The sequence below is a fragment of the Nicotiana attenuata genome, chromosome 1 (genome assembly GCF_001879085.1).
Source record: "Nicotiana attenuata strain UT chromosome 1, NIATTr2, whole genome shotgun sequence".
Taxonomy (NCBI): domain Eukaryota; kingdom Viridiplantae; phylum Streptophyta; class Magnoliopsida; order Solanales; family Solanaceae; genus Nicotiana; species Nicotiana attenuata.
The window spans coordinates 63,922,567-63,947,808 of record NC_031989.1 but is presented as its reverse complement, the minus strand read 5'-3'; the positions used below and the strand labels follow the sequence as shown (position 1 = coordinate 63,947,808).

The 25,242-nt window shown below is 35.7% G+C and overlaps 3 protein-coding genes across 4 annotated transcripts; all 3 read right to left on the bottom strand.

Annotated features, from left to right (window-relative positions):
• LOC109241265 (21 kDa protein-like) lies at positions 572-1,463 on the bottom strand. The gene has a single exon (XM_019407991.1). It carries the CDS (start codon positions 1,341-1,343, stop codon positions 690-692), a length of 654 nt encoding a protein of 217 aa, XP_019263536.1. The 5' UTR covers positions 1,344-1,463; the 3' UTR covers positions 572-689.
• On the bottom strand, positions 7,936-13,176 carry LOC109227715 (IRK-interacting protein). 2 transcript variants are annotated; one of them, XM_019392919.1, is made up of 3 exons: positions 13,005-13,176; positions 12,629-12,685; positions 7,936-9,512 (listed from the first exon to the last, which is right to left on the bottom strand). In XM_019392919.1, the coding sequence occupies exon 3, from the start codon at positions 9,432-9,434 to the stop codon at positions 8,166-8,168; it is 1,269 nt and encodes a 422-aa protein (XP_019248464.1). In that variant the 5' UTR covers positions 9,435-9,512; positions 12,629-12,685; positions 13,005-13,176; the 3' UTR covers positions 7,936-8,165. The 2 variants fall into 2 exon arrangements, with proteins under 2 accessions (XP_019248464.1, XP_019248459.1); XM_019392914.1 differs by having other exon boundaries at positions 7,936-9,496.
• Positions 14,394-18,542, bottom strand: LOC109227706. The gene is made up of 3 exons (XM_019392906.1): positions 16,888-18,542; positions 15,792-15,981; positions 14,394-14,845 (listed from the first exon to the last, which is right to left on the bottom strand). Exons 1-3 carry the CDS (start codon positions 18,448-18,450, stop codon positions 14,718-14,720), a joined length of 1,881 nt encoding a protein of 626 aa, XP_019248451.1. The 5' UTR covers positions 18,451-18,542; the 3' UTR covers positions 14,394-14,717.

The following is a 25,242-nucleotide window of genomic DNA, read 5'->3' as shown; positions in this document are numbered from 1 at the left end:
AAGAGAATAAACTAATTTAATATTCTTGAGATAACTATCATACATTGAATGAGAATGGTAAGCTTACATTCGTGATAGATTTGGATTACAGTGGAAGGAATATAAAAGATTAAAAGGAAGCTGCAGATAACTGAGGAATCTTCTCCCCTTGGCTTCGTAGTATTGCTCTTGTTAGTCATAGCCCGTCTTTTTTTTTTTTTACAGTTCCCTTCTCCCCCTTTATATATCAACAATGTTCCCTTTTATCCAACGGTCTTTGACCAGTCTCCTTTGCCGTGACAGCCCTTTGTTACTTACCTAAGACCGTACGCTTATCCCGCGATCTAAGCTTTTTGATGGCCTGACCTCGACAGGGACCATGGGGCCGTCGCCATTACGCCTCGTGGGCATGCCCAAGACGGGGTCGAACTTCTTTATCGCCTCCAGCTATCAGGGTCAGATTTTGACCCATACAAATTTCTTCTAATTTAAACCTATTTAGTTTGCTTGTTATGATCATCCGTCCCGCAAGAGATCTAAGAAAAATTGTGATATAGTTCAAATACATAACAGGAAAAAAAGAAAAAAGAAGAAACAAAGAATTGCAAATGCATTCTGCATATATATAATTGAAGTTACATACGTTTTTGACATACATAACCAAAAAAAAAATCAAAATTAAATAAAGAAATCCAAGATTCAAGCGATCACTATGGCTTGTTAATTTTGCCAGAGGTGGAGTGATGAGAAACTTTATGCCTAACAGCATATCCATTAAACAGAGCTAAAGCATTGCTAGTAACTTGTGCAACATTAAGAACCTTAGCTTTAATTGTAGCTTTTACTTTACCACCTAATATTTTGTAGCCAGAAATCCCATCCATGCATGTGAAAGCATCAGTCAATACTGTGCTAAGCCAAGTTTGGACATTACTCCTATGCCACATAAAATCACTTTCCTTGTCTAAATTCAAATGGTGAAGCTCTTGGACTGAATTGGAAAGTAAGGAAACACCATCTGATATTTGATCTAAACAACTTTTCACAACTTGATAATCTTTAGCCTTTGTTTGTTCGAGTTGTTTGCAAACCTTATTTACGTATGCTTTTGCGTAGATAGCCTTGACTAAGCTCACCTGCAACGCTGCTTGAGCTAGCTCTTGGGGTTGAGACGTAGAAGTAACGTAGTTTGACAAAGAAGTCATACATAGCTTTGGATAACGAGTGCGCCTGCATTGTGACAACACCAATTTGTTGGCATGAGGTTTTGAAAGACTAGCACTGGTGCCCTTCACTGCTCCAACAAAGGAGAAGATAGATACATTCAAGAAAAGCAAAATAAGGAAAAGAGTAATTTTTTCCATTGTCTTTTGGGTATAGAAGGAAGCAAAAGGTATAGTTCAGTGTGTGAAAAGAAATTGATTTATAATTGTCTTGATTCTTGATGTGGAAATGTGGAGAATTGGGTTATTCAGCAATTAATTTTGCGAGAAGATTGATACGGAATTATAGTGTTTATATAGAAACATAAGAGTTGACTTCGTTTCCTTTAATTTAATGATTTTACACGTGCAAGAACCTTCAAAGAACCAGATGCAAAGTTTGCGATTAATTCTTGTCAGAGCAATTGGTTTATATTGTTTTGATTTACTTAATTCGTTGCTTAATTATTTTGTCAATACAATATTGGAGGACTTATGAAAAGTTACCTATTCGTGGCTTTGCCTCATCTCTTCTTGCCACATTTTCTAGAACAACTTAGATAGGATTAAAGCTTGCTTTGGTTTCGAAACAAAAAAAAATTCGATAAACTCAAACAATGGGATAAATTCCATAATTAAACCGCACAAGTTTTGGTGTAATATTTTTCCTTCCCTTGAAGCAACTTCTCTCTATTTTATTTTTTTTAAGCTAGGGAAACATTATATTAGTACTAGGATGAAAGCAAATTATTACATCCCATAGTTATGCAAAATATCTATATTAGTATAATAGTATTAAGATGAAATTGTATAATGAAGCAGCTTCATTATATCATAATTCCTTCAAACTCCAAGCTTTCACAATAATTAATGGTACTGTAACCTACTATCATACGTTAAAAAATGTAAAATGTCTTTTACGTTATTAGATGTATATAATATAAATCAGTCAATACTGTGCTATTGAGTTGGTAATTAGTCCGTTGGCAGGTAAAATTGGTAAATTAAACTGATTAATTAAAAAGGTAATCTGATTTTACAAACAAATGAAAATTGGTTGTCTGGTAAGAGTGATGCCAACGGTTTGATTAGCTTGTTCGGAGCAGGCTTCCTCATCCATGAATACCGCAACTTGTCTCAGACAAAATAAATAAATAAATAAAAGATAGAGTAAATTGCTGGCCAACATCATGCTTGATATCAACCTAAATTATTTATTCCATTGTATTCATAAATCTTAAGTACATAATAATAAAGTATAATGCGGAGATCTGAGATCTCATAATTCAGATTGTTAAACTTTTATTTTGAAGATCAAATTTGAGAACCCTTCCAGCCATCTTTTAGCTAGGTTTAAAACTAAATAAGAAAGCTACAAGCCTACAACCTGTTAAGTTAGGAGGGGAGCCTGGACCAAGTAAAGTCGTCAACGTGTGATCTATAGATCACGGGTTCAAGTCGTAGAATTAGTCACTAATGCTTTCATCAAAGTAGGTTGCCCAAATTACGCCTCTTGAGGTGCGGCTCTTCTCCGAACACTGCATGAACGTGGGATGCTCATGTATAGGGGTGTACAAAAGAAACCGACAAACCGCACCAAACCGAGAAAAAAAACCAACTATGATTTGGTGTTGGGAAAAAAAAACCGACCATAATTAGTTTGATTTGGTTTTAACTAAAAAAAGTCAAACCAACCCGACATTACATGTATAGAAGTTTTAAATATATTTAATACATAAATTTATTTATTGTATAGTGTAGTTTATAAATATTTCATAAACATTTTCATAATTTTATCTTTAAACATATTATTTTAAACTTGGACTTATAATTCTTGAATGCTACAATAAGTTTTATAATCAATATTAATGCTAATAAAAGATATTCAATTAAATTGTACTAGAAATAACAATAGTGTTGGATATCTATTTTTTTAGTTTTTCCACGGTTTAGATAAAATGCACTACTTATTTTTTTTATAGTGTTTACTCATAAAAATAGTACTTGTTAGCCGTACTTATTTTAGCAACTTAGTAATTTTAGATTATGTTTATTTTCATTATGGCTTATTAAAAATATTTATTTTATGCGACTTTATTATCTTTATTGTTGAATATTTTGGTATAATGCCATAGCTCATCTCATATTTTATGTTATTTTCTTGAAAAACACCTTATATAGTTATGTCTTACTAGGATCAAAGAAATATTTGGAGCACCAATTCTATGTTTTGTTCTATGAAGACTTTATGGGGAAAAAAACCGAAATAACCCGAAAATACGTAAAATCCGAGAAAAATCGAGATTAAAAACCCGACTTTTATTGGTTTGGTTTGGTCTTTAGATTTAATAACCCGACACAATTAGTTTGGTTTGGTAATTGAAACACCCAAACCAATCCGACCTATATACACCCTTACTTATGTGTATCGAATTGCCTTTTTTTTATTTTTACGTAAGATAAAAACACATGTAGGAGGAAGATGTTGCGTTACCTCCTTCTATTACATAAGAATATCCATACCTATTTTCAAAATCTTAATCGTTATGTGGTTTTGGGTTTCAATATCTAAATCTAAAAGATGGTAGATGGGCATTGTACTTTAACGAACCTGAGGACACCTTCTAATAATAACTGGAAGTTCCTTATCGTTATCCAACAACCTGAACTTGTTAAGGGCCCGTTTGGCCATATTTTTTTTTTTCCCCCGGAATAGTATTTGGTCATAAAAATTTTAAATTTCATTTGAAGTTGAGAAATTTTTCAGAAGAATTACAAGAAAATACACTTGGCATCACATCATAACAAAAAATGGCACATGTTTTTAAGTTTTACCCGACCTAGCCCATATTGTACATATTTTGAAAGCACTAGCAAATTCAAAATCTGTGTTCTTACGATCATTGCTTCTAAAAGCTATGGAGTTAAATTTGTGTTCTCACAACCATTGCTTTCACTCCCTTTTCTTCTCACATCTTCTACATATGTTCAAGGGGTCGTCTGCCATTACTGCTTCTCCCCCTGTGTCACCTGGTTGCAATGTAAGAAAATTGAAGAGTAGAAGTCCACCATTGAAGGCTATTCAAAGCTTTGCTTTCGAAAATAGAATTTTTTGAGTTTGTCAGTTGTTTGGATTGGGTGTTGTTCCAATTGATTGAAAGTATCAAAAGGAGTTCAAAATTTAAATTTGAAGTGATTTGAGTAGATTTGAGCAAGATTTGAGTTAAATTTCAGAAAAGACGCAAGGAAGAAGACGAAGGCAGTTTTTTGTATAATTATGTATAATCTTGTATAATAGTGTATATGAGTGTATAAACACATCTTATACACTATTATACACTTTTATACACCTTTATACAAGCGTCTGTAGACGAACTTCTTCCACGATTTTTCAGTTGCAATTCTTGTTCAAAACCAGTCCAAATCTTCATTAAATGACTTCAAATTTTATATACAACAACCTCCTTATACTATTTCTAACAATTCTAAATTCCACCCACTCCAAATTTCTCACAAAATCAAATTCGGAATTTAAACCCACATATTAAGCTTGTTAAAAATCTAATTTTCACTATTCAAAATGGATTTGGTTTGTTGAACTAATATTTGAGTTACAGTTGCTGATTCGAAAACTAACTTAAAAGCTTGAGCAATCTTTTTTAAAAATTAAATAGTAATTTTGAGAATTTATTAGAGTTGGATATTGAGATTTTTAAAAATAGCCAGATTTACAACTGGTCGTTCAAAAATAGCCCAATTTCAAAAGTAATCGAAATTTAGCCACTTTTTATGTAAAGATAAATCTGAGCGAAAACACTGTTCAAAACCAGGAAAATACTCCAGTATATTATGCTGGAGTTCCAGCATAAGTATACTTGAACTCCAGCATATTATACTGGAGTTCCAGGATAGTATGCTGGAACTCCAGCATAATATGATGGAGTTCCAACATAAATACACTAGAACTCCAGCATAATATACTGGAGTTCCAGCAAGTATAATGGTCCAGTATAATATACTGGAGTTTGGAGCACCAGTGCTCCAGTCTCCAGTATATTATACTGGAGCCAGCAAAGTATACCGGTCCAGCATAATATGCTGGAGTTCATACACAAGTGCACCAAACTCCAGTATATTATGCGGGACCGGTCTCTATTGCAGCAAAACGGTGGCTATTTCATTGACTTGGTAAACGCTGACTATTTTTGATTGACCAGTCCGAAAACTGGATATACCGTAAAATTTTGGCAATCTTAGCCTATTATTTTTGGGCTAGTTGGTTGTAAATTGAAATATGGGCTATAAAATTGAAAAGTAGGGATTCCACTTGTTCTTACGTGAAATATTTCCCTTGAAAAACTCCAAAAAACTATTTTTCAAAATTTTAACTTCAAATCACTCACAAAAATTCAAAAAAACACCTCCAAATTATATTCAAGCACAAACTCTAATTTTCAAATTATATTCACTTGAAAAAAGATTTCATAATTCTTGTGTCCAGATGCCACTAAGTTGATAGCTTCTTTACAAATCAATGTTCTCATTTCCGCGAAAAACACTTTACTCTATCGCTAACTTAGGTTCGAGAATTTTGTAGAACAAATAAAAAAAAAAAAATATTGAGTAAGACACGACATCAATGTAGGTCGAATTGAAGGAAGGTTTCTTAAACCGTCCAAAAATTCAGACCATAGTTAAATTAATAAAGTATTGTTTAGTATCATGTGCTCAAACACTAGAAGCAGCTATTAGATCATGGTCCATGCATAACGCAACTTGGACATACTCAATGCCTAAACTAGTCAACCCCATTATCTCATTTCGATGACTTTCAGGACAAAATGTTAAGATTTTGTTTTGCTTCTTGTTTATTTCTTTCTTTTTTGGCCTTGCTTTGATTCCCCCTATTGTCTCCTACAAACAAGAAATAAATAAGATCGTTCCACTAACGAAACTTCTCCTTAATATTAACTAATAGAGGTGCGTAGAAGATGACATTATGATGATAATTTAACTACCAAACAAATCCTATTCTCTTTCGTAGTAATCTTTTTGCATTTGCTAAACTAGCTTTTTCCCTTAAAAAAGGAAAAAATTAAAATTGATTGACTAAAATTTAATCTATAGAGTAAGTTGCTGAAATGAGGCCATAGGATCACCATGGTTATCAATTGTTGCCTCGGAATCATTGCTTATCAGAAATCAAAACATTTAAGAAATCTGTTGCCTCGGAATCATTTCAAGTTCTATTCAAAGATGACAGATGAATATTTCCGTTTTTTTGTTTTTGTTTTTATTATTTGGTAAAATACACGACCTGTCATTAGGGGTGTTCACGGTTCGGTTTGGATCGGTTTTTCCCTTAAAAGAAACCAAACTAAGTAAGTCGGTTTTTCAAATATATGAACCAAACCAAACCAATTAAGTCGGTTTTTTCTTGATTCGGTTTATGTCGGATTTTGTCGTTTTTTGGTTTTTTCGGTTATTTATCGATTTTTTCTTAAATATAAGACATACACTACCAAACACATACTCCGGCGACCACATTTTCAATGTTAACACTATCAAATCAATTGCCCTTTGAGAATCTATTATTTACCAAGATATATTGATGATAATTGAATCAAATAGTGATAAATAATTTAAGGACTCAATTAAAAATATATTATTTTTAACACGAAATGGATTCTTACACTTAACAAAAGAAAACTAAAAATCAAACTTGAATGTAAAGGTAAAGAACTATACTAAAAGTGCAAACTATTAACATTTACCATTAAAATTTTGAAACTTTGTATAAAAATATACATATATATAGGTGTAATAATAAATTTGAAATAGCTACTCCTATAGTCGGTTTGGTTCGGTTTTTTTCTGATTAAAACCAAAACCAAACCAAATTTGATCGGTTTTTAAAATTCAAAACCAAAACCAAACCAAACCAAAAAGTATCGATTTGTTTGGTCGCTTTGGTTCGATTTTTCGGGTTTTTTTGAACACCCTTGCCTGTCATCTTATTTTTTTATTTCCATGATCTGGAAATATATGATTTGGAATGAAATAAACAGAGCTGATATGGCTACTAAGATTCATTTGCATATTATTAAACTAATGATCTGTAAATTTGCTCCAATAATATTGCATTGGTGTTATCGAGGATATTACAGCAAAAATATACGATGTGCATTAATATGTCAATGTATCCCTCAGTATCCATGATTGTTACAGCAACTTAGCTACAACTGTTACAGACATGGTGAAACTATTTTAACCAACACACATGTCGGTCATTCAAACACTCGAAAGCTCGAAGAAAGCTAAAAATTGCTTTAAATTTGACCGGGGTATTATCACTCTTAGCCCGCGCCAGAAACAATTTACATCTGGTAGTCGAAAAAGTATATAAAATTTGTGTATAACATTCAGAATGCATATATATACAAAAATATACGAATTTTATATATTTTTTCGGCTATTATTTTTACAGCGGCTATACAATGTAATATTTCCAATTAGATAGGTCATGATATTTGACTTCAAATAACGACACTTATTTTAGAAGTACTTTCTTTATTTTTGCTTGATTTAATCATCAAGTCTGAAAAATCATTCACATAAATCACAATTAAAAGTTTTAATTGTCTATTCTAAATTTGATAGATAGAATATAACTTTAATGAGTTATAGATAAGTTACTAACCGCACAAACGCAACCAAATGAAAAACCTAACCATACTGAGTTTATTTTAGTTGATATCGGTATAACATTTTTAAATTGAAAACCGAAAATACAGAACGAAAATCTTTCAAAACCATACCAAACCGACCGATGAACACTGCTATATCTAGACATTACTGAAGGCACATTTTACATCAGACGACCAGTATGTAACAACCTTTGCTAAAACATAAGGCACGATAAAGTATAATCACACGATATACATATAGAAATGAACATAATACGAAGAGATAAAGAACAAAACATCATTCTGTAACCTTCACGCCGGTTAGGTAGACTTGGCACTGGATCACACTGCCGCCGATATAGAAACCAGGCATAACCATCAGACCAACCTTAGGCTTCTCCTCATTTTCATCTACGATAAAATTCTTCAGAACACTTTCCATATAAACCTCTGAGAACTCACTTCCCTTCTTGACTTGAAATACTCTAACCGGAGGATCAAATGAATATGCCAACCTATGCAGAAGCCAAATTGACTTGGCTAGTTTCAGAAAAGCCTGGTAGAAAGCTGTTCTTGGGTGCCCGCCACCCATAACGTAGTTTCGCTGATCCAAGTTCCCAAAGAATGAAGCCTCCATCTTTTGATGAACCACCACTATATATTTGCTCCGGCAGAAGTTCCCAAAAAGGGAATCTGGACTTTGGCCTACAGCATCCAGTGGATCCATTTCACGTAATGCAAGATACTGGTGGAAAAAACTATCCTTGGTGACAGCTGAATTCTCATGTTTCACAGAGAAGAACTCGTCCTGAAATCCGGTGAACATTCTTTGGCAGATATGTGACTCAAACGCATACTTCTTGTGAGCTCTCTTTGCATAAGCTATATCTGGCTCTATGGAGTTTGCTGCAGCATCAAGATCCCAACCAGCAACTTTCATCATGTTGATCAATGGCTTAGAGAAGTCGTGAATGGCCCTGTAAGCAGCTTCCACAGCTGACCTGAAAAGCTCAGGTGTTAGGTCCATGACGAAAAGCCCGTTCTCGTCAACTGCATTTTCTGATTCTTTGGCTGACAAGCCCCTGAGCTTAAGGTTTTTCTCCAATTTGACCCGCTTCTGATTGGCCTCTTGTATCTGATGCTGCAGCTGACCAATCTCAGAATCTTTATTCTGAATCTCAGATTGAAACTTCTTCACCATAACTTCATATGTTTTCAACAAACTCTGCTGTTCTTGGATCTCTGCAGCCAAGCGAGAGTCCTGAGGTGAAACACACACAGGTTTGGGATTGTGCTCCCTGTAGAAGTGCTTGAGTTCAGAGAGAGTCTTCAGCTCCGAAATTACAAGTTTATCGGCAGCTTGGATTTTATCCGGGTCGTATGGAGTATGAGCAGATTGGAGTTGAATGTAGGCAGACTTCAGGGAAGAGATATTTGTGAAAATCCTAGATACCATAGCTTCAACTGCTTCAGGATTTTGGTTTGCGGCTTCCTCCATAGGTTGTGGATGGACTTTTTGGCTGTTGCTCTCGCGGAGTTGTGTATCTTTTGCACCACTGGGTTGCATAGCTACTTGTAATGCGATAAGATTAATCAAAGCCCAAACCCTAAAAGATTGTGGTGATTAACCTGTAAAACCCAAACCCTGTCAGAGATGCGTGAAATAATCAAAAACAGGCAAATAAGAATTTCCAAACATCTAACAGTTGCAGTGTCCAGAAAAATCTGCCAAAGTCGAAGACAAAAATCTATAACAAATAGCAGTAGAGTACACTCGGGAAAGCAACAAAGCAGCAAAAGATCAAAAGCTTGGCAACACCTAAAAAAAACAATCCCAGGTACAATCAGCATCCATCCTGAGCAATTTTACCATAAGATCACATAAAGAGAAGTAAATGTTATTATACTTTACCTTATCAGAAAAGGAAAGAAAAAAGAGAAATAAATGTTATTAACGCATCCAGATCTGCGCAGAAATTCATCAATATCTAACAAAGCAAATACAGGGATCCCTTATCAAATTTTAAGTCATAACTCACAAATTTGCCTCCGTCATTGTCTGCCCCTAAAATCCTCCATTCAGCAAGGAAGAAGTTAGGATCAAGAAAAGTCCAAGAATTCCACATCAACTCCTCCAAGCCTCCATAAAAATATCTTCTATTACCAAACTCTAGAAAAGTTTTTGCAGTAGAATTCTCCAAACCAACAAAAGACAATACATGTAACCGACAACAAAGATAATCAGATGACACCTTCTGTTGCAGCAATTTCAAGCACAACGGTTTGGAGCGTGGAAAAATTAACAAAGAAAACTGGTATTCAAGTTAGCTTACGATAGAGGGACAGGCTCATACCCCCACCCCACCCCCACCCCCCCAAAAAAAAAAACACTCAAAGGGAGTTCCCCAGTTATCCCCCAAAAAAATGTATGGATGTGCTCAACCATCACCTATCCCATCGGCCCAACTTTATACATTTACATACAGTGTACAGTTTGAAACATTTTTCGTTCTTCTCCTTCCAAATTAGCCAAAAGAGATGCGACAATGTTGTTCCACCAAGTTGTACTACACTTGCCCCAATGTCTTTAACACAAACCATGAAATATTAAACAAAGTGAAAACCAAGCCATAGCTGTGATGTAGACCTACAATGCAATGGTATATGACGTGTCCTCTCACTGCTCTTCCAATAAACTAGACCAACTCACCATGATATGTCTCCTTACTTCAAGGTTTGTCACTGGCGCTGCATCTCCAAATACCAAGTTCTCTTTCTTTTTCTTTTCTTTTTTGGGGGTTGGGGGGGTTGACCATGAAAGTTTTTCTTAATCAGTACAAAGAAAGTCTTAATAATGTACACCAGGATGGTCTTAGGGCTAGGGGATGCAGTTACAAATATTCCTTGTACCTCATAAAAATCTACCTGCTTGGTGACGAAATCTTCTCCTTTTACAATTCTTTCTCCCACACCCCTTTTTTGCCCACCTATCTATGCAACATGAACTAATTGCCTACCAAGTGAAGGGTAGGAGAAAGTGAATGTATTCCATGCCCTAGTATGTGGTAGATTCATTTCTGTACCTCCCTCATTTCCCTGATCTAACAAGTTCCCTATAGAAGGAATCAAGGAAAAAAGATTTTGGTGCCCCCCCCCCACCCACCCACCCACCCACCCACAAACAAAAATTAAACCAAACAATTACTAGACAGTCATAAATTTCATTAGGAGTTCTTCCAGCGCCTTCTATTCCCAACTTGAATGGTCCTTCAAAAGCATATAAACAAGTGATCCCCTGCACAAGCCTCCTCGAATACATGGACACTATTGCTTCTTAACTGTGCATCAAATTATACAGCCATTGTATTATTATTGTGATTAGTATTACTACTATTATTGCTATTACTATTACAGTTACTAATATTATCTATTCAAATTTAACTTATTTTGCACTTCTTTTTTATTTGGTATGATGATGACATGAGCTGAGATTAAATGGAGAAACATGGTCAGTGAAGATTCATATAGCCGGCCCCAGCTAGTATGAGACTGAGGCGTAGGTGTTGTTTTAATCCATTACATCACCTGTTTTTCCAAAATCCTACACTCCTTGCACAACTAACACCAAACTCAACTCCGATAAGATAAGTGTATGGAGAAGAATTATGGACAAAAAGAAATTCACTTGCATTGTTTTTATAGCTGTTATGAATGTTGTAAGTTGGTTTTTTGCCGTTACTCATTTGGCCCAACAGTCCATTCAAATCATCTTCTTTCACTCTAAGTCGGAAAAGAACCTGTTTTCACTTCTCATCAAAGTTTGATGCATTTCAAAAGCCTTCTTAATGTAGTCAAGCCAGCATAGCTTCGACTATATGGGAAGAAAAAAGGTGTTTTGAAGGCAAACAGGAGCAACTGCAGTCTGTGGAATATAGCTGTTTCATTATTTAAACTATTGGAAAGATGAAAACGTTTTTACGAATTTACATAACCTGCTGGACATGCTAGACTTCTTAGGATTTTAATGTAATCAAGCCAACATTATCTCTGTATTTTTGCAGTATCAGCTTGATATTGTTCTAATAAAATCTTAACTTATCAAAAAAAAAAAAAAAAGCCTTCTTATTGAATGAATTTCTTGAAGCTGATTGAAGACATCTCACCCTTTTCACACCAGTCTTGAGTGAATGTTCTATTTCCAGAATTGCCAGGGTGCATTTTCACAATCACAAATCACCAATGCTTCGTCAAAGTATCAAAGTCTCCTAAAATTTCTAAGTTTCTATGAAGATCTCTCTCAAGAGGAAGCTGTTTCTCAAAGTTGACTCTAGCACATTGGCCACCATTAGCCCAGATGCTCTGACGCTTAATTTGAACCACAAAGATCATAAAGATAATTGGTAACCTAGAATAGATAACACGGAGATGTAACTTGAGAGAAACTGCATCTAGCAGAAGGGAATCAACTTGCCACTGAAAGGTATGTCTAAAAACTAAAGGAGATCCTATGTTGAATAGCCAGAAGGCTCAAAATAAACTTCAAAGCAGCACAAATTTTCACAAAAATATGGACAAACTATGGTAAATCAAGAGCCTTAAAGGGACACTAATCATAATATTGATTCAAAGAAAGTAAGGACATTGCACATAGAAACACCTCTAGGACCAGCAGTAACGCGAGAATTAGAGTAAACAGGGACACATCTACGAAGTATGATACTACTACATATTAAAGAGATAGAGATAATCTGAATAACATACCTAAGAAAACTACAGAGCGATGACTGAAGGTGTCCAACATACATAATAACCTTAACACTGCAACAAAAAACAAAAAACAGAAACAACATGAAACGTAACTAAGCAGCGCTGATTATTCTGTAAGATTAGCAATATAAACATCTAACTGAAATAATTCTTCCACAAAACAAAAAACAAAAAAACAGTAGCCCATTTGTTTATACAAAGTCAAAAATCATAGTAACCCTTAGCTATAAGTTACAAAAATGGGTTGTTTTTTCTCCTTCCAAATGAAGATAAAACCCTAGGAATTCTAATTTCAATTTGTTAAAGAAAACAAGTAATATAAAACTCGAAAGAGGTAAGTAAGTTTGTTGTAATGAGAAAAAAGGGGTACCTGATCGGAGATCCAGCTGACGAGTTACCGGAATTGAAGAGCAGAGTTAAAGCTGTGGTGGTGGCGTTGGAGTTTTCCGACAATATCTCAAACCTTGGGAAGCATCTTTGTTTGTCTGTTCTTTTTAATCTTTCGGTGGTAGCACGCCTGCTGGATTTGGTGCTTTCTATAATTACCACCCCCACTTGCTATTACTGTAGTAGAAATGCCCTTTCCGGTTAATTTTTAAGAAAGAAATATTTCTATTCGCCAAATTACTATACCCTTTTAGTATATTGTCCAATATGTACATTATTTTATTAAGATCTTTTTTTTCTTCTTAATGTTAATGTTTGAAGTATCAGGAAACGCTAAAGTAATTCAAAAAATTCACATTTCTTTATTTTTTTATTATGATCGCAGGAATAACATATATATATATAGAGAGAGGGGGGAAGACCGCAACAAAGTGGCAGACTTAACAAAATATGAAAGCAAATTTTTGAAAATGAAATGATCTACCTCCTCCTTTGTTAATATCTTATTTTAAAAATGTGTGGAATACCTATGCAAATCAAACTATGTATTATACTGTATTAGTAATAATATTAGTTATCTTTTTCTGAAAAATATTATTAAAATTACTTTCCAGGATAAGGATGTATTGAAGTACTATGTGTTTTGAAACAAAAACCAAAAGTACACCGCTCAAATTAAACTATAAATTGCTGATTTCTTCAACACGTACCAATTACTATGTTCGCGCCTTGTGTTCATTTCATGTTAAGGAAATTTGTAGGATCGTGGAATTATTTTACACCAACATATTCGACCAAATAATAAAAGTAATTTGGCTAAAAAGAGAAATAGAGGAACTGAAATGAAGGAAATGTCATTGAAAAAGATGCCTTCCAAAGTTGGTAGAACAAAATGTCAATAAGAGACTATTAACAAAGTCTACTCCATTACCTGTCTCAAGCTCATCATTTTGCAATATTTGCTTGAAAGAAGAATTCATAGAAAGTTCTATATGTATTATAAGAACATAATGCTTTATGAAAGGAAATAAGTAGGCACATAGTGTGCTCCATAATATCCACTGCGGTTTAGCCTCAATAAAAAAATTTCTCATATATACTCTAAAAAATTTCATTGCATCTATTTCTCCAGGAAAAAAGATGAAAAGACAAAATTCAACTTAGACCTGATTTTCAAATCGCGGGAAGTGCTCTTTTTATTATTACCAAGTTGACTTTAAAACCTAATCCAATCAAGATCTTCATTTCCTTTAACTTGACGTCTTTATCACATGAATGATATACCCTACTACTATATAGTTATAGGCTATAAATATAGTAATTATATAGACTTGACATAAAGATGCTGAAATGCGTGAAAGAGAATAGAAGATAAGTGAGAAAAACTTTAATGCAAGATCAGCAATCGAAGAAAATGTTGGTTCTGTACAATGATGGAATTGGCATAAGCGTTACTTAATAAGTTTATGTACAGAGATCAACTATGGTTCCTACTTCCTAACTATATAATGTAGCATATCAACACATTCATTTTTCTTCACCTGTTTCAGGAATTTTTATTTTCTCCATATTTTGTCTAAAGACATATGAGCAGTAAACCTTCTTGCTACACAATTCACGTGTAATTCAGCGTAATAGTTTGTTATGTTTGTGAAATTGGACATAATGAGTCAAACAACCTTTAGTATTATTCTGATCATGCATCAACGCTTGGGCCGGGGTATGCTGGTAGACTCATTATCCGCTTGTCAACAACTGGACCTCCAACTGTAAAATGATAGAGACTCTGAAACTCTGATCCTTTGAGCCCAAGAACTTCATGCACTGGCAATGATCAATCAAAAGGGAGGGTGATAGGTTAGTGGAAATACAACATCCAATTAATCTCTAGTCAAATAGAGTTATCGAGCTATAACACGACACCACTTACTAATCATCTGGGAAAAGAAAGGGGAAGATGAAAAGGGGCATACTGGATCGTTCACAGATGTCAAATACCAAAGATCCAGAAGGAAGATAAATGCATACGTTCTCACATTTTGCTAATACGATTACATTAGATTTTTTACGCTCTGGAGGTAGTATATACATTAGGTTTTCTATGTGACAGATTTCAACGGAAGAACAAGGTGATTTAAACAAAAGGTGATAACAATATGCATCTACTTTCACAATAGTAAGAATCACAATAAGTTAATTCCACAAGTTCATATTACTTCTTCCATAAAATCCACAACCAAGTTCATATTACTATTAGACTTCTCAACGTCCTCTTTCATTTCCCTCCACTTCCTCCTTTACATTTTTCAGGGTTCTCTTTTGGTTCATTCTTTTTTATGACGGTGGTGTTGGGGCAAACTTGCGCACGCATCCACCAATACACCTCGTACCAGCTACCTCCTGTGGCATAGGTACCGGGTAACTATGCATACCAAGGCTTAGGCAGATGGGAAGAAATCACCTAGTGTTTTTTTTTAACTCCACTGTGATTTGAACTTTGAAACCTCATGGTTCTCCTTCCATTACATTGACTGCTAGGCTACACCCTTGGGTTGGGTGCAAGGTTCTCTTTCGGTCTTTAAGATTAGGTACTGGCAAGTAATAACTTTTGCATATCTTAAGTAGAAAACGCAATTCTAAACATGATATTATTGTTTCCAGCTTCCATGGACATTTTTATTCACTAAATGAGGTTCAACAAGGAAAGAGACTCATGGAGTAATAAAGATTTACAATGTGAAGATAAATAGAGAGGGTAGAGAGGATATACCGGGATCGTCAAAGAAACAGCCAATTCCGGTTGCAGAGATGCCAACTGCATGTGCTTCAAGATACAAAACTTGTCCCAGAACTCCTGTCTCCCAAAATAACCGTGGGTACATCCAAGAACCCTTGTTGCGCAAAGTCGGCTCAAAATGGGCAATCATACCCACGCTGAAGCAGCCATCACTAGCAATGTCCTGCATAAAGAATTTCCCAAAGAGGTCATTTGAAGCACTACGAGCAACAAATGAGCTTGATCTGACTGTAAGTCCACCTAGCATCATGACTCTACATAGTATGACAATTAAAAGAGATAAAAATTAGTAAAGGATCAACTATATTAAGTATGACAAAACGTTTGTTTTACCCTTGTCTTTAGCTTTATTTCAGTTGGAGAATGAAAACACTTCATTCTAAATTTTATAATCAGATATACAGCACTTAGTATGAAAGGGGGAAAAGAAAAAAAAAAGATTTTACAGTTACTCAACCAAGAACACATTTACAATGGTAAGAACTAATCATATGTTTTGTGAGTTTGTACAGTGACAACTTTTTTGAAAATTCCACCACAATGTCAAAAAGTTGTAGGCACCATAATTGTAATGTTAATTGTAATGTGAAAAGACTCATTAATAACGAGATAATAGAGAAATGGAGGATGAAAGATCTGGAAATGAAATAAAAATATTTATGTTACTATATCTTCTGGCACCGGAGGTATCTGATCACAGAAATAGTAACATTCTGATAGGTAAAAGTTACGCGCAAGTATGATCATATCAAAGTAACAACAATAATTAAGCTTAACACGAAACTAAATTGGTCGGCTCTATGAATCCTCAACATCTGTTCTGATCCATATGCACCGGTTTCATTCCAGCACTTATATTTGATCATATCAAAGTAACAACAATAATTAAGCTTCAACACAAAACTAAATTGGTCGGCTCTATGAATCCTCAACATCTGTTCTGATCCATTTGCACCGGTTTCATTCCAGCACTTATATTTGTCTTTAAAGACAAATTGATCCCAACTAATATGACTTATCCAAAAGCAGCCCCACTAATATGATCAAATCAAAGAGCAGAAGTATGTACCTGATGGCATGACAATCGTTTTGAAAGCTCCATGCAGTCGCCTCTTGACAGCTCATACAGAGGAAGATCATCAGGACAACCATCTGGTTTCACCCATTTGAATTCAGCTCTAGTAGCTTTCTTAAGATCATCCAAATGGTTCTCATTCCTCACCAAAAAATATAGTCCACTAGGTAAGCCAACAACTCTATGAACAAACAGAGCAGCATGCACTTCACTATCCCAAGCCAGTGATCTAAATGGTAATGCCAATTGCCTAACATGATTCTCTCCATCACGCGAACCAGAAGGCATACAATGCAATAGCATCTGATAGAATGTTTCTTTTGCCATTTCGGTAAAACCATCCATATCAACCGCGCTCCTACGCTTCCTAACCAATTCCCTTAAACTAAAATCCTTATAAGAGCTCTCACTGATTGTTCCACTACTCTGAAATGGATTAACTACGGATCCATTAAACATTGTTAATGGCTTTTTCGCTGCTTCGGCTGTTCTATATATAATATCCCAACAAATATGCTCTTTACTAAGCACATTAGGCTTACCCTTCCAATCCAAACCCGAAAACTCCGAAATACCATTACTTAACTCCTTATAATCCACTTCAAATTCATTCACACCACTAGGAAAAACCAAAAGAGCACAATCCGGATGTTCAAATTCGATCTCAGGCATTGTCCCTTTCACGGGCCGAGACGGGATATTAAACTTGGGAAAAAGTTCAAGGCCCATTAACTTCTCCAACTCCTCATAACCCAATCCATCTAGAACCTTCACATCCCATCCAAGCCCTGCTGCTGCCATTGAAACAGCAGCAATAGCATGGCCCACATCATGATTACAATACCTAAATGCCCTTTCACCATACTTCCAAGCTTCTCTCCAAAAAATAGATGATAACCCAATAAGGAAAGAGTTTTCAGGGAAGAATCTTGTGAAAAACCCAGGTGGGAATTGGGCTCTAATTTCCAAAGAATGCTCTTTTGGAGCATAATGAGCCACAAAACCTTTGTCTGATAATGATTCAATAGGTGGACAAATAATATAAGCTTCAGTTGGATGAAGGTTACCACTACTAGGGTTTACACGAAGGGACCAAGTTGAAAACCCAGTAGATTTCCAAGCAGATAAGGCTAAAGAATCATAAAAAAGCTGAGAAATTGTGGAATGGGAAATGGGTTTTGGAAAAGGGAGAGTCTTGAAAAGTGAGGAGTAAAGAGGAGATGATTCATCGGGAAATGGAGAGTGTAAGAGAGGAATGAGTGGAGAAGAAACGTAACGGCGAAAAGGGTTGGGCTGATTGGCCCAATCAAGACCACGAGGGCCACGAGCGTAGTTGGTGAAAGAGTGTTTGGTTTCTTTGTGGTATTTCAAGACTTGCGCTAATAATAAAGCTTGTTTTTCTTCATCTTCTTGTTGGTCCAATTGGTGAGGAGTTGTTTGTGAAGATGAAGTGGACATGGAGTGAATTGGGATTAATCTTCTGGGGATGGTTTTACGGTTGAAGAGGAGAGGTTGACGGTGGAAGGGAAGAGGAATTTTGTGATGAAGAAGATGCATTTTTTTGCTGTTTTATTTTTGTTTCTATAATAACTGTCATCAACCATATTTTGGGGAGGGAGTAATGTTCTAGAGAAGAACTTTGCCTGAAGGTTTCGGAATGTTCCATGTTTGATGGACCCATATTAGATCGACTTGCTCCGAGCGTCAACGGGTTACTTTCACTGGGCTCGGGTTTAAACCATGCAAATACTCCAATAGTGAAACTCAGGCCTGCAATTGATCTGAAGTAGGCCCAGTGGGTGACATGAAAATTGAAAGGGATTTTTTCCTTCCTAATATTCGAAACTTATTTACTAAAATTGTCCGAGTTTGTATGTTACTCACCCTAAATAAGTTCTTATAATTTATATACAATTCATTATTAGTGCCTTAAATTAGGGGATTCTTTGCTTAAAAAAGGGCGTAACTGAAGGAAACAAAGTTCAAATTGTCCTTCCATCTAAATAAGACTCCTTCCAGTTGTGTGTTACCTATTTTAAGCCATAATTAGCGCAATTCTTCTCTCTCTTTGCCATAATTAACTATTTTAAAAAAAGAATAATATATGGTACAATAACATACAAATTAAAAACAAAACTTATACAAATTTAATACAAAATTTGATATATCTACAACAACATACATACTAAAAACAAATTTCATACAACTAATTATACATTATACAACTTATTTACGACTTATCTACAACTTTCATACATTAGTCTTACGTAGTTAAATACAACTACAACATCATACAACTTAAATACAATATGTCTTTTGTATGTATTTTGTATATGTTTTGCATGTGGTGTGTTATTCTACTTCTTCTTCGAATTTCAATATGAAAATTCAGCCAAATCAAATCTAATCTTCACCAAATATCCTTAAAATTGAGATATAAATTTTATAGAATATTCCCAATCGTTTGCAATAACACCCAATCCAAACAAACAATATTTTTTGAAAATTCGAATTTAAATTCAAAGCTTCAAAACATTTTAATGGATGTCAGTGGTGGAGAGTCAAACACCTTCAAAATTTATTGACTAACAATTTTAATTCGAACAATCCAGCCAAATAATTAATATACATCTACTGCTAGCCAGCCATCAGAACACCAACAAAAAAAGGGGAAGCCCGGAAAAGCTCCAAACTTCAGCCATGGCAAAATTCAAATCGATAAATAATTAATCTCTTTTTTCGCTATTGTTAGAGAAAATTATGAGCTTTAGAAGAAAAATCCTTGTAGAATCGGTATAGAAAGAGGGTTGATTTCAAAGAGAGAAAGAGGAAAATCTTTTATAAAGATTGGGGCTTGTCTAGGTAAGTAAGGAATTGTGAGGATTTTTTGGGATTTACTAAATTAAAATGCTACAAACAAGGGATACTCATTTAAAACTAATTTGTATTGTTTACCCTAAAATTCGAGTAACAATTAAACTTATATTGTGGTTTTAAGGATATGTGATTTAATCCAATACCAATTGATAAACAAAGAATTAAATGTATAGACAGAAGAATCAAATAAGTCAAACCAATGTGCAAGCCAAATCTCGACCTCGAGCTATGATGAACCCGATGTGGAATAGTAGGAATAGCAAGATACAAAGCAACGCTTGATGAACAGTGAATAAAATAGCTAGAGAATAAAGTGCAAGTATTATATTATCTGTCAAAAAGATGTCTTACAAATGGATGGATTCTCCTTTATATAATAGGGGAATCCTAAATAAGGTACACTTCTAATTACAGTAAGAAATCATAATTGACAGATGTCTAACCGCCAAGGGTCAATCTATTTCGCAATTCACACCGTGATCTTCGGGCCGTTGCGGGTATTTAGCTCTTTCTGTTACCAAACTGTAACGGTTCCGATTCAAAAGATGACCTCACCAAGTGATTTCGACCTTGAACTCGTCATTCGAAAGGTACCTCGACCCGAGCTCGACGTCTTGGACTCTCGACGTGGTATCATCTTTTCTATCGAGGAACGAAATTGGGTAGCCCCGATTTTCACCGTATACATGTATATAATTGGTAATGTATATAATTATATAATTAAGTTAAAACCTGATTAGAAAAGATAAATAAGTTTTATATATAGTATAGGTAGGTAAAAGAAATGAAAATACTAGCAGTGACTTGCTTTTCTCTTCATAAAAATGGAGGACAGATTTTAATATGGAGCTAGAACTTGCATTTACTATACCCTCAGGCCATAACCATGATGACGTTAGAGAAGTTTGGTGTGGTTCAATGAGATGGTGTCAACCGCCCAATTGCGGCACTGCCTAAAGGCGTCCGTGATTGTGAATTGGCACATAGAAGAGTGTGATATACAACGGGAAACGGGCCGCTAACAATTCGGCGGTCTTGCCAAAAAGTAGCTGATGTCGTCAGTTGCCAAATTTGGGCAACTCAACTTATTTCCATTCACTTCCCTCTAATTATTCCTCAACGACAAATAGTCAAACATATGATGGACGAGTTAACTATAATTAGGTGGATTAAAATAGATCGAATCCATGGATGAGTTAGCTTATAACTTGATTGTTTTGTATTGAATTAAAATGGATGATCAATTTAGATTAAACAATAAGTTATAATTCAATAAGTCAACTCAAATTCAGGAAAAGTTAATCTTATATAATTTAATAGTAAGTTTTTTAATTGATCAACTTGGGCTACATATACAATTCAAATTGACCCGAGCATCTAAATAGATTAACTTGGCTATGCTCAAAATAATTCCTCTAAATACTTAGTTCAACCTGTCCAAACTTGGGCGGAGCGAAGGAATTGTATTTTAATTAACACCTTCCCAAAATTGTTTAACCATTTAGATTTTTAGTCAAAGCTAGAAATTAGAAGAATCGGGTTACTGATAATCGAAAAAGTAAATAAAGAAAGAAATTTTAGAATAGCCAAGTATGAAAGCTGGTAAATCAGAGTATATTTCAATAGTCACTTGTCCCTCCAGTGATTACATATTTCTCCTTTAGGTCCCTTTGGGAATCATTGGAAATGCACGTTATGCCTAAGTCATAATGAGGCTATTATGAGTGATTAATGACATTAAATGCTACGTTACATAATCATTACATTGAATGTATATATTCATTAACGGCTCCAGCATTTAATACCCTTTTAAATGTCGTATTTGCATCTTTTTCTTTAGCCAAGTTCATTCTTCTCATTGCTCGTATGTAAATAAGCTTAAAAAGGAACAGGGCGCTGGGCCTCTCGTCTCGTGCCTCTTTTTACCCGTACCTGTTTGTAACTCTTGAACCGTGGCAAATCACAACTCATTATCCATTCCACGTGTCAGGATACGTCATCATGTATATGAATACAAATTTTTCCCGATACAAATAGTCCCCCCACTTTTCATATATTCATCAGTTCGAATATTTGGGTAGTGGAATTCATTAAAGGAGAATTTTTGTCACCATTAATGCTCTGATAGAGTTGAGCTTCAATTGTCACTTCCTTTTAATGCACTAGACACGTGTAATTCTCTTATTGGTCGTACTATTTTGCAGCACTTTTTTAGGCTTTCTTTTCGGCTTCACTTTTCACGAAGTATCAGTTATCATTATTATGGTTCTCCCATCATCGTACTTTTTCTCTTTGCCAGTTATCCATTAATATAAATATAACTTCTCTTCTTGTCTTGTTTCACATAAAGCGTATTAAACACTCTAATCTTTCGAAATCTCCTTATTATTTTCTGCTCCACTTCAGCCCTCTCTGCCATGGCTTCATCAAATCCTAACCCTAAGAGAACCCCCATTCTGGATAGCTTTCCCAATGCTCCGATTAGACACAAAAGAGGGGGTAGACTCCGTAGCCTTGGATCTGTTCGTGGTAGTACGTCAACTCCTTCTTCTAGCTCTGGTCCCTCTTCTGGGACTAGGGGTTCACATTCTCAGAGGAGTTCTTCTCGTAATAAAGAATCTTCTGAGCCACTTTGTGAGCCTTTGGTTGAGGAAATAATCCCCTTTGAAATTTCCTTTCATCATGATAGAGAGTCTCTCAAAACTCAAGTTGCTTCTTTAGATAATGCCGATCCCTTTCCTACTCAAATCATAGAAGTTTTAGCTCTCATAGTTCGTAAGGACTGTCATTGGAGTGACGATTTTCCAATTATCATACCTAACTCAAATCAAAGGATCACATCTTACTTAATAGGATTCTCCTTTGTTTACACATACCCCTTTACTCTAGGGTTTAAACCGGCCATTGACCCGGTCATTCTAGATTTTTGTCATTTTTTCGATGTATGTTTGGGTCAAATTGGTCCGATTGTGTGGAGAGATGTCGCCTGTTTGAGGCACCTTGCTAACATGGCAGACGTTGAATTCACTTTACCCCATCTAATTCATCTTTACTCCCCTAGGCTTTTCCGAAACGGCGTGTTTGGTTTAGCAGCCAGGAGTAAGAGGGTCTTAGTGAGTCCCGAGGATGATAAAGACCGTGGCTGGTATGCCCGGTTTGTTGCTACTCCCACTGTTGGTTTAGTGGGTGAAAAGAACATCTCTTCCCTGAGAAGTGGAATTTTGCACGTAAGTGTTAAATTCTTCTCATGCCTTTTTATTCCTAGGGCTTATTTTTCTTAATCTTGCTTCTTTTTCTTTTCAGCAACCATGGGTGTTGTGGAATCTGTGCCCAACTTCCGTGGTTGGGTAGAAAAGTTACTGAAGATTGCACCAATGGAGGGTAGATCATGGAAAACTCTTTCCAACCGTTATGGTTGGAAAGTAAAAACTCATGGTAAGGATTTCTATTTTTACCTTATCTATTTAAGTATTTTTCTTGTTCTAACTTCCAACCTTCTTTCTATCAGGTTCTGCCATTCGAGGAATTACTCCAGAGGCCATCTTGGCGTCCCGTGACTCCTTAAGTGCTCGCACCTCTTCAGATCAAGATATATTCTTGGGATCTTCAGTTCAAGATATATTCTTGGAATCTGTAAAGAGAAAATCCGCTGAAGAAGATGATTCTGAAGAAGAAGACGAGGGTTCTCTGGTGTCAAGACCAAGAGTCAGGAGACGTATCGTCTCTGAAAATGAGGCTGATGTCTCCCCTCACTTATCTCTTTCCGAACCTGTTATTACTCCGGTGATCATCCCTGATGATGATATTTCTCCTCCTCCTGACACTCATGAATCTATAAATCAGCTCTTTATCAGTGGTTTCGATAGTGGATCTTTAGGACCAGTTCTAAATGAACTCTCTTTGTCTTCTTTTACCTCTTCCGTGCCTGTGATTGCTTCTTTACCTTCATCAACTACTACTTCTGTACCTTCCTCCATTATTTTTACCCCTTCCACTGCTCCTCCTTCAGTAACTCCTCCCCCCATTGTCCACCGTACAGAAGTGGGCTCTTCGAGTAGGGGTTCTGCTATGAGGAGCGTGATCATCGAGGTTCCTGCCAACAACAGTCTTTTAAGAAAGTCCGGGCAAGCTGATACTTGGCTCGAGTAATATGACCCTCATGAATGATATAGTTCATGCGACTTTGAAGGTATTTTTCTGGTCTTTTATTTTATTAAGACTTTTGACTTTGGAAGTCCTAACCTTACTTCCCCCTCTTTTTTAGTTTGTATAGGCCAATCTTATCGGTACTAAACTAATGACCCGAGTCTCTCTTTTGGAAAAACTGGCTCGTGACTTGGAAAAGACTGCTCATGATGCAGAAGAAGCTGCCCGTGGTTCTCAATTGGAGGCAAACAACTGGAAGGGCCAGTTTGAAAGTGTACAAATCGATATGGAGAACTTGGAAGAGAGGAAAAATACCTAGGAGAAACAAGTTCAAACACTAACCTCCGAGCTGGCAATGACTAAAGCTAAAGCCAAACTGAGAAGGAAAAAATACGCCTTGAATCTTCCTTTTCGGAACAGCTGTCCAAGGTCAACGAGGAAAATAGGGCTCTAAAGACTTTGCTAGCTCAGAAAGAAATGCATGCGGGGGAATTAGCACAAAACCTTTCACGGGTTCAAGAAGAACTACGAGTTTCTGTAGATAAGGTTCATGCTCTAGAGAGTTCTTATACCACCCTTCAGTCATCTTATAGTTCTGTCTTAGCTAAAAACAAAGAACTTAAGAATGAAGTTGATGCTTGGGAGAGAGATTATGAACTTCTTGAAGAGTCAACCAATGTTGAGGTGAGCTGGACCTTTTTAAAGTCTCGTCGTGACACCTTGGTAGAAATGGGCCAAGAAAATTTCAACCTGGAGTCTGAATTAGCCAAGGTGAACGAGGCTATTGAACGAGCACAACAGCCACAAGATTTTTCATCTCCCGAGGCTGGAACTTCTGTGACTGAAACTCTTTTGGCTGAGACTCCCGCAGTTGAAGTCCCCGTGACTGTTGAAATTGCCACGAGTGTCACACCTTCCTCAATTTCATCTGTGCCTCTTACTGCTGGGCAAGTTGAAACTTCATCTATTGATACTCCAATGGTTGAAAATCAAACTACTTCTGTTGGCGATGTTGTTCCAGTTGAGCCCGCTGATGATCCTTCTTCAGTCTTTTCCTCTTAGTGACAAATGAATTTACATCTGTTTTTTTTTTAAATTCCCTTTTTGCAGGTATCTATTTGGAAAAGTGTGTTTAAAGTTCTTGGACTCATTTGAAAGTTTTTGTAATCAAACCCTTGGCTATCACTTGAGGGTTGATTTTTTTTTAAAAAAATACAAGTCCCCAAGCCTTGTTATGGGGCATTTTGTATAAACAATTCGATGACTAAGTTTATACTTTAGTATTTAGTTTTTAAATATTTAAGAAGTTTTTTGTTATCGTTAAAC

Excerpts from the sequence above, each read along its gene's own strand:
- LOC109241265 (XM_019407991.1), bottom strand. The coding sequence starts at position 1,343 with ATGGAAAAAATTACTCTTTTCCTTATTTTGCTTTTCTTGAATGTATCT.
- LOC109227715 (XM_019392919.1), bottom strand. The coding sequence starts at position 9,434 with ATGCAACCCAGTGGTGCAAAAGATACACAACTCCGCGAGAGCAACAGC.
- LOC109227706 (XM_019392906.1), bottom strand. The coding sequence starts at position 18,450 with ATGCATCTTCTTCATCACAAAATTCCTCTTCCCTTCCACCGTCAACCT. Across the intron at positions 15,982-16,887 it reads AACGATTGTCATGCCATCAG|GACATTGCTAGTGATGGCTG; the intron begins GTACATACTTCT and ends TTCTTTATGCAG. Across the intron at positions 14,846-15,791 it reads CTGTTTCTTTGACGATCCCG|TGCATGAAGTTCTTGGGCTC; the intron begins GTATATCCTCTC and ends GATCATTGCCAG.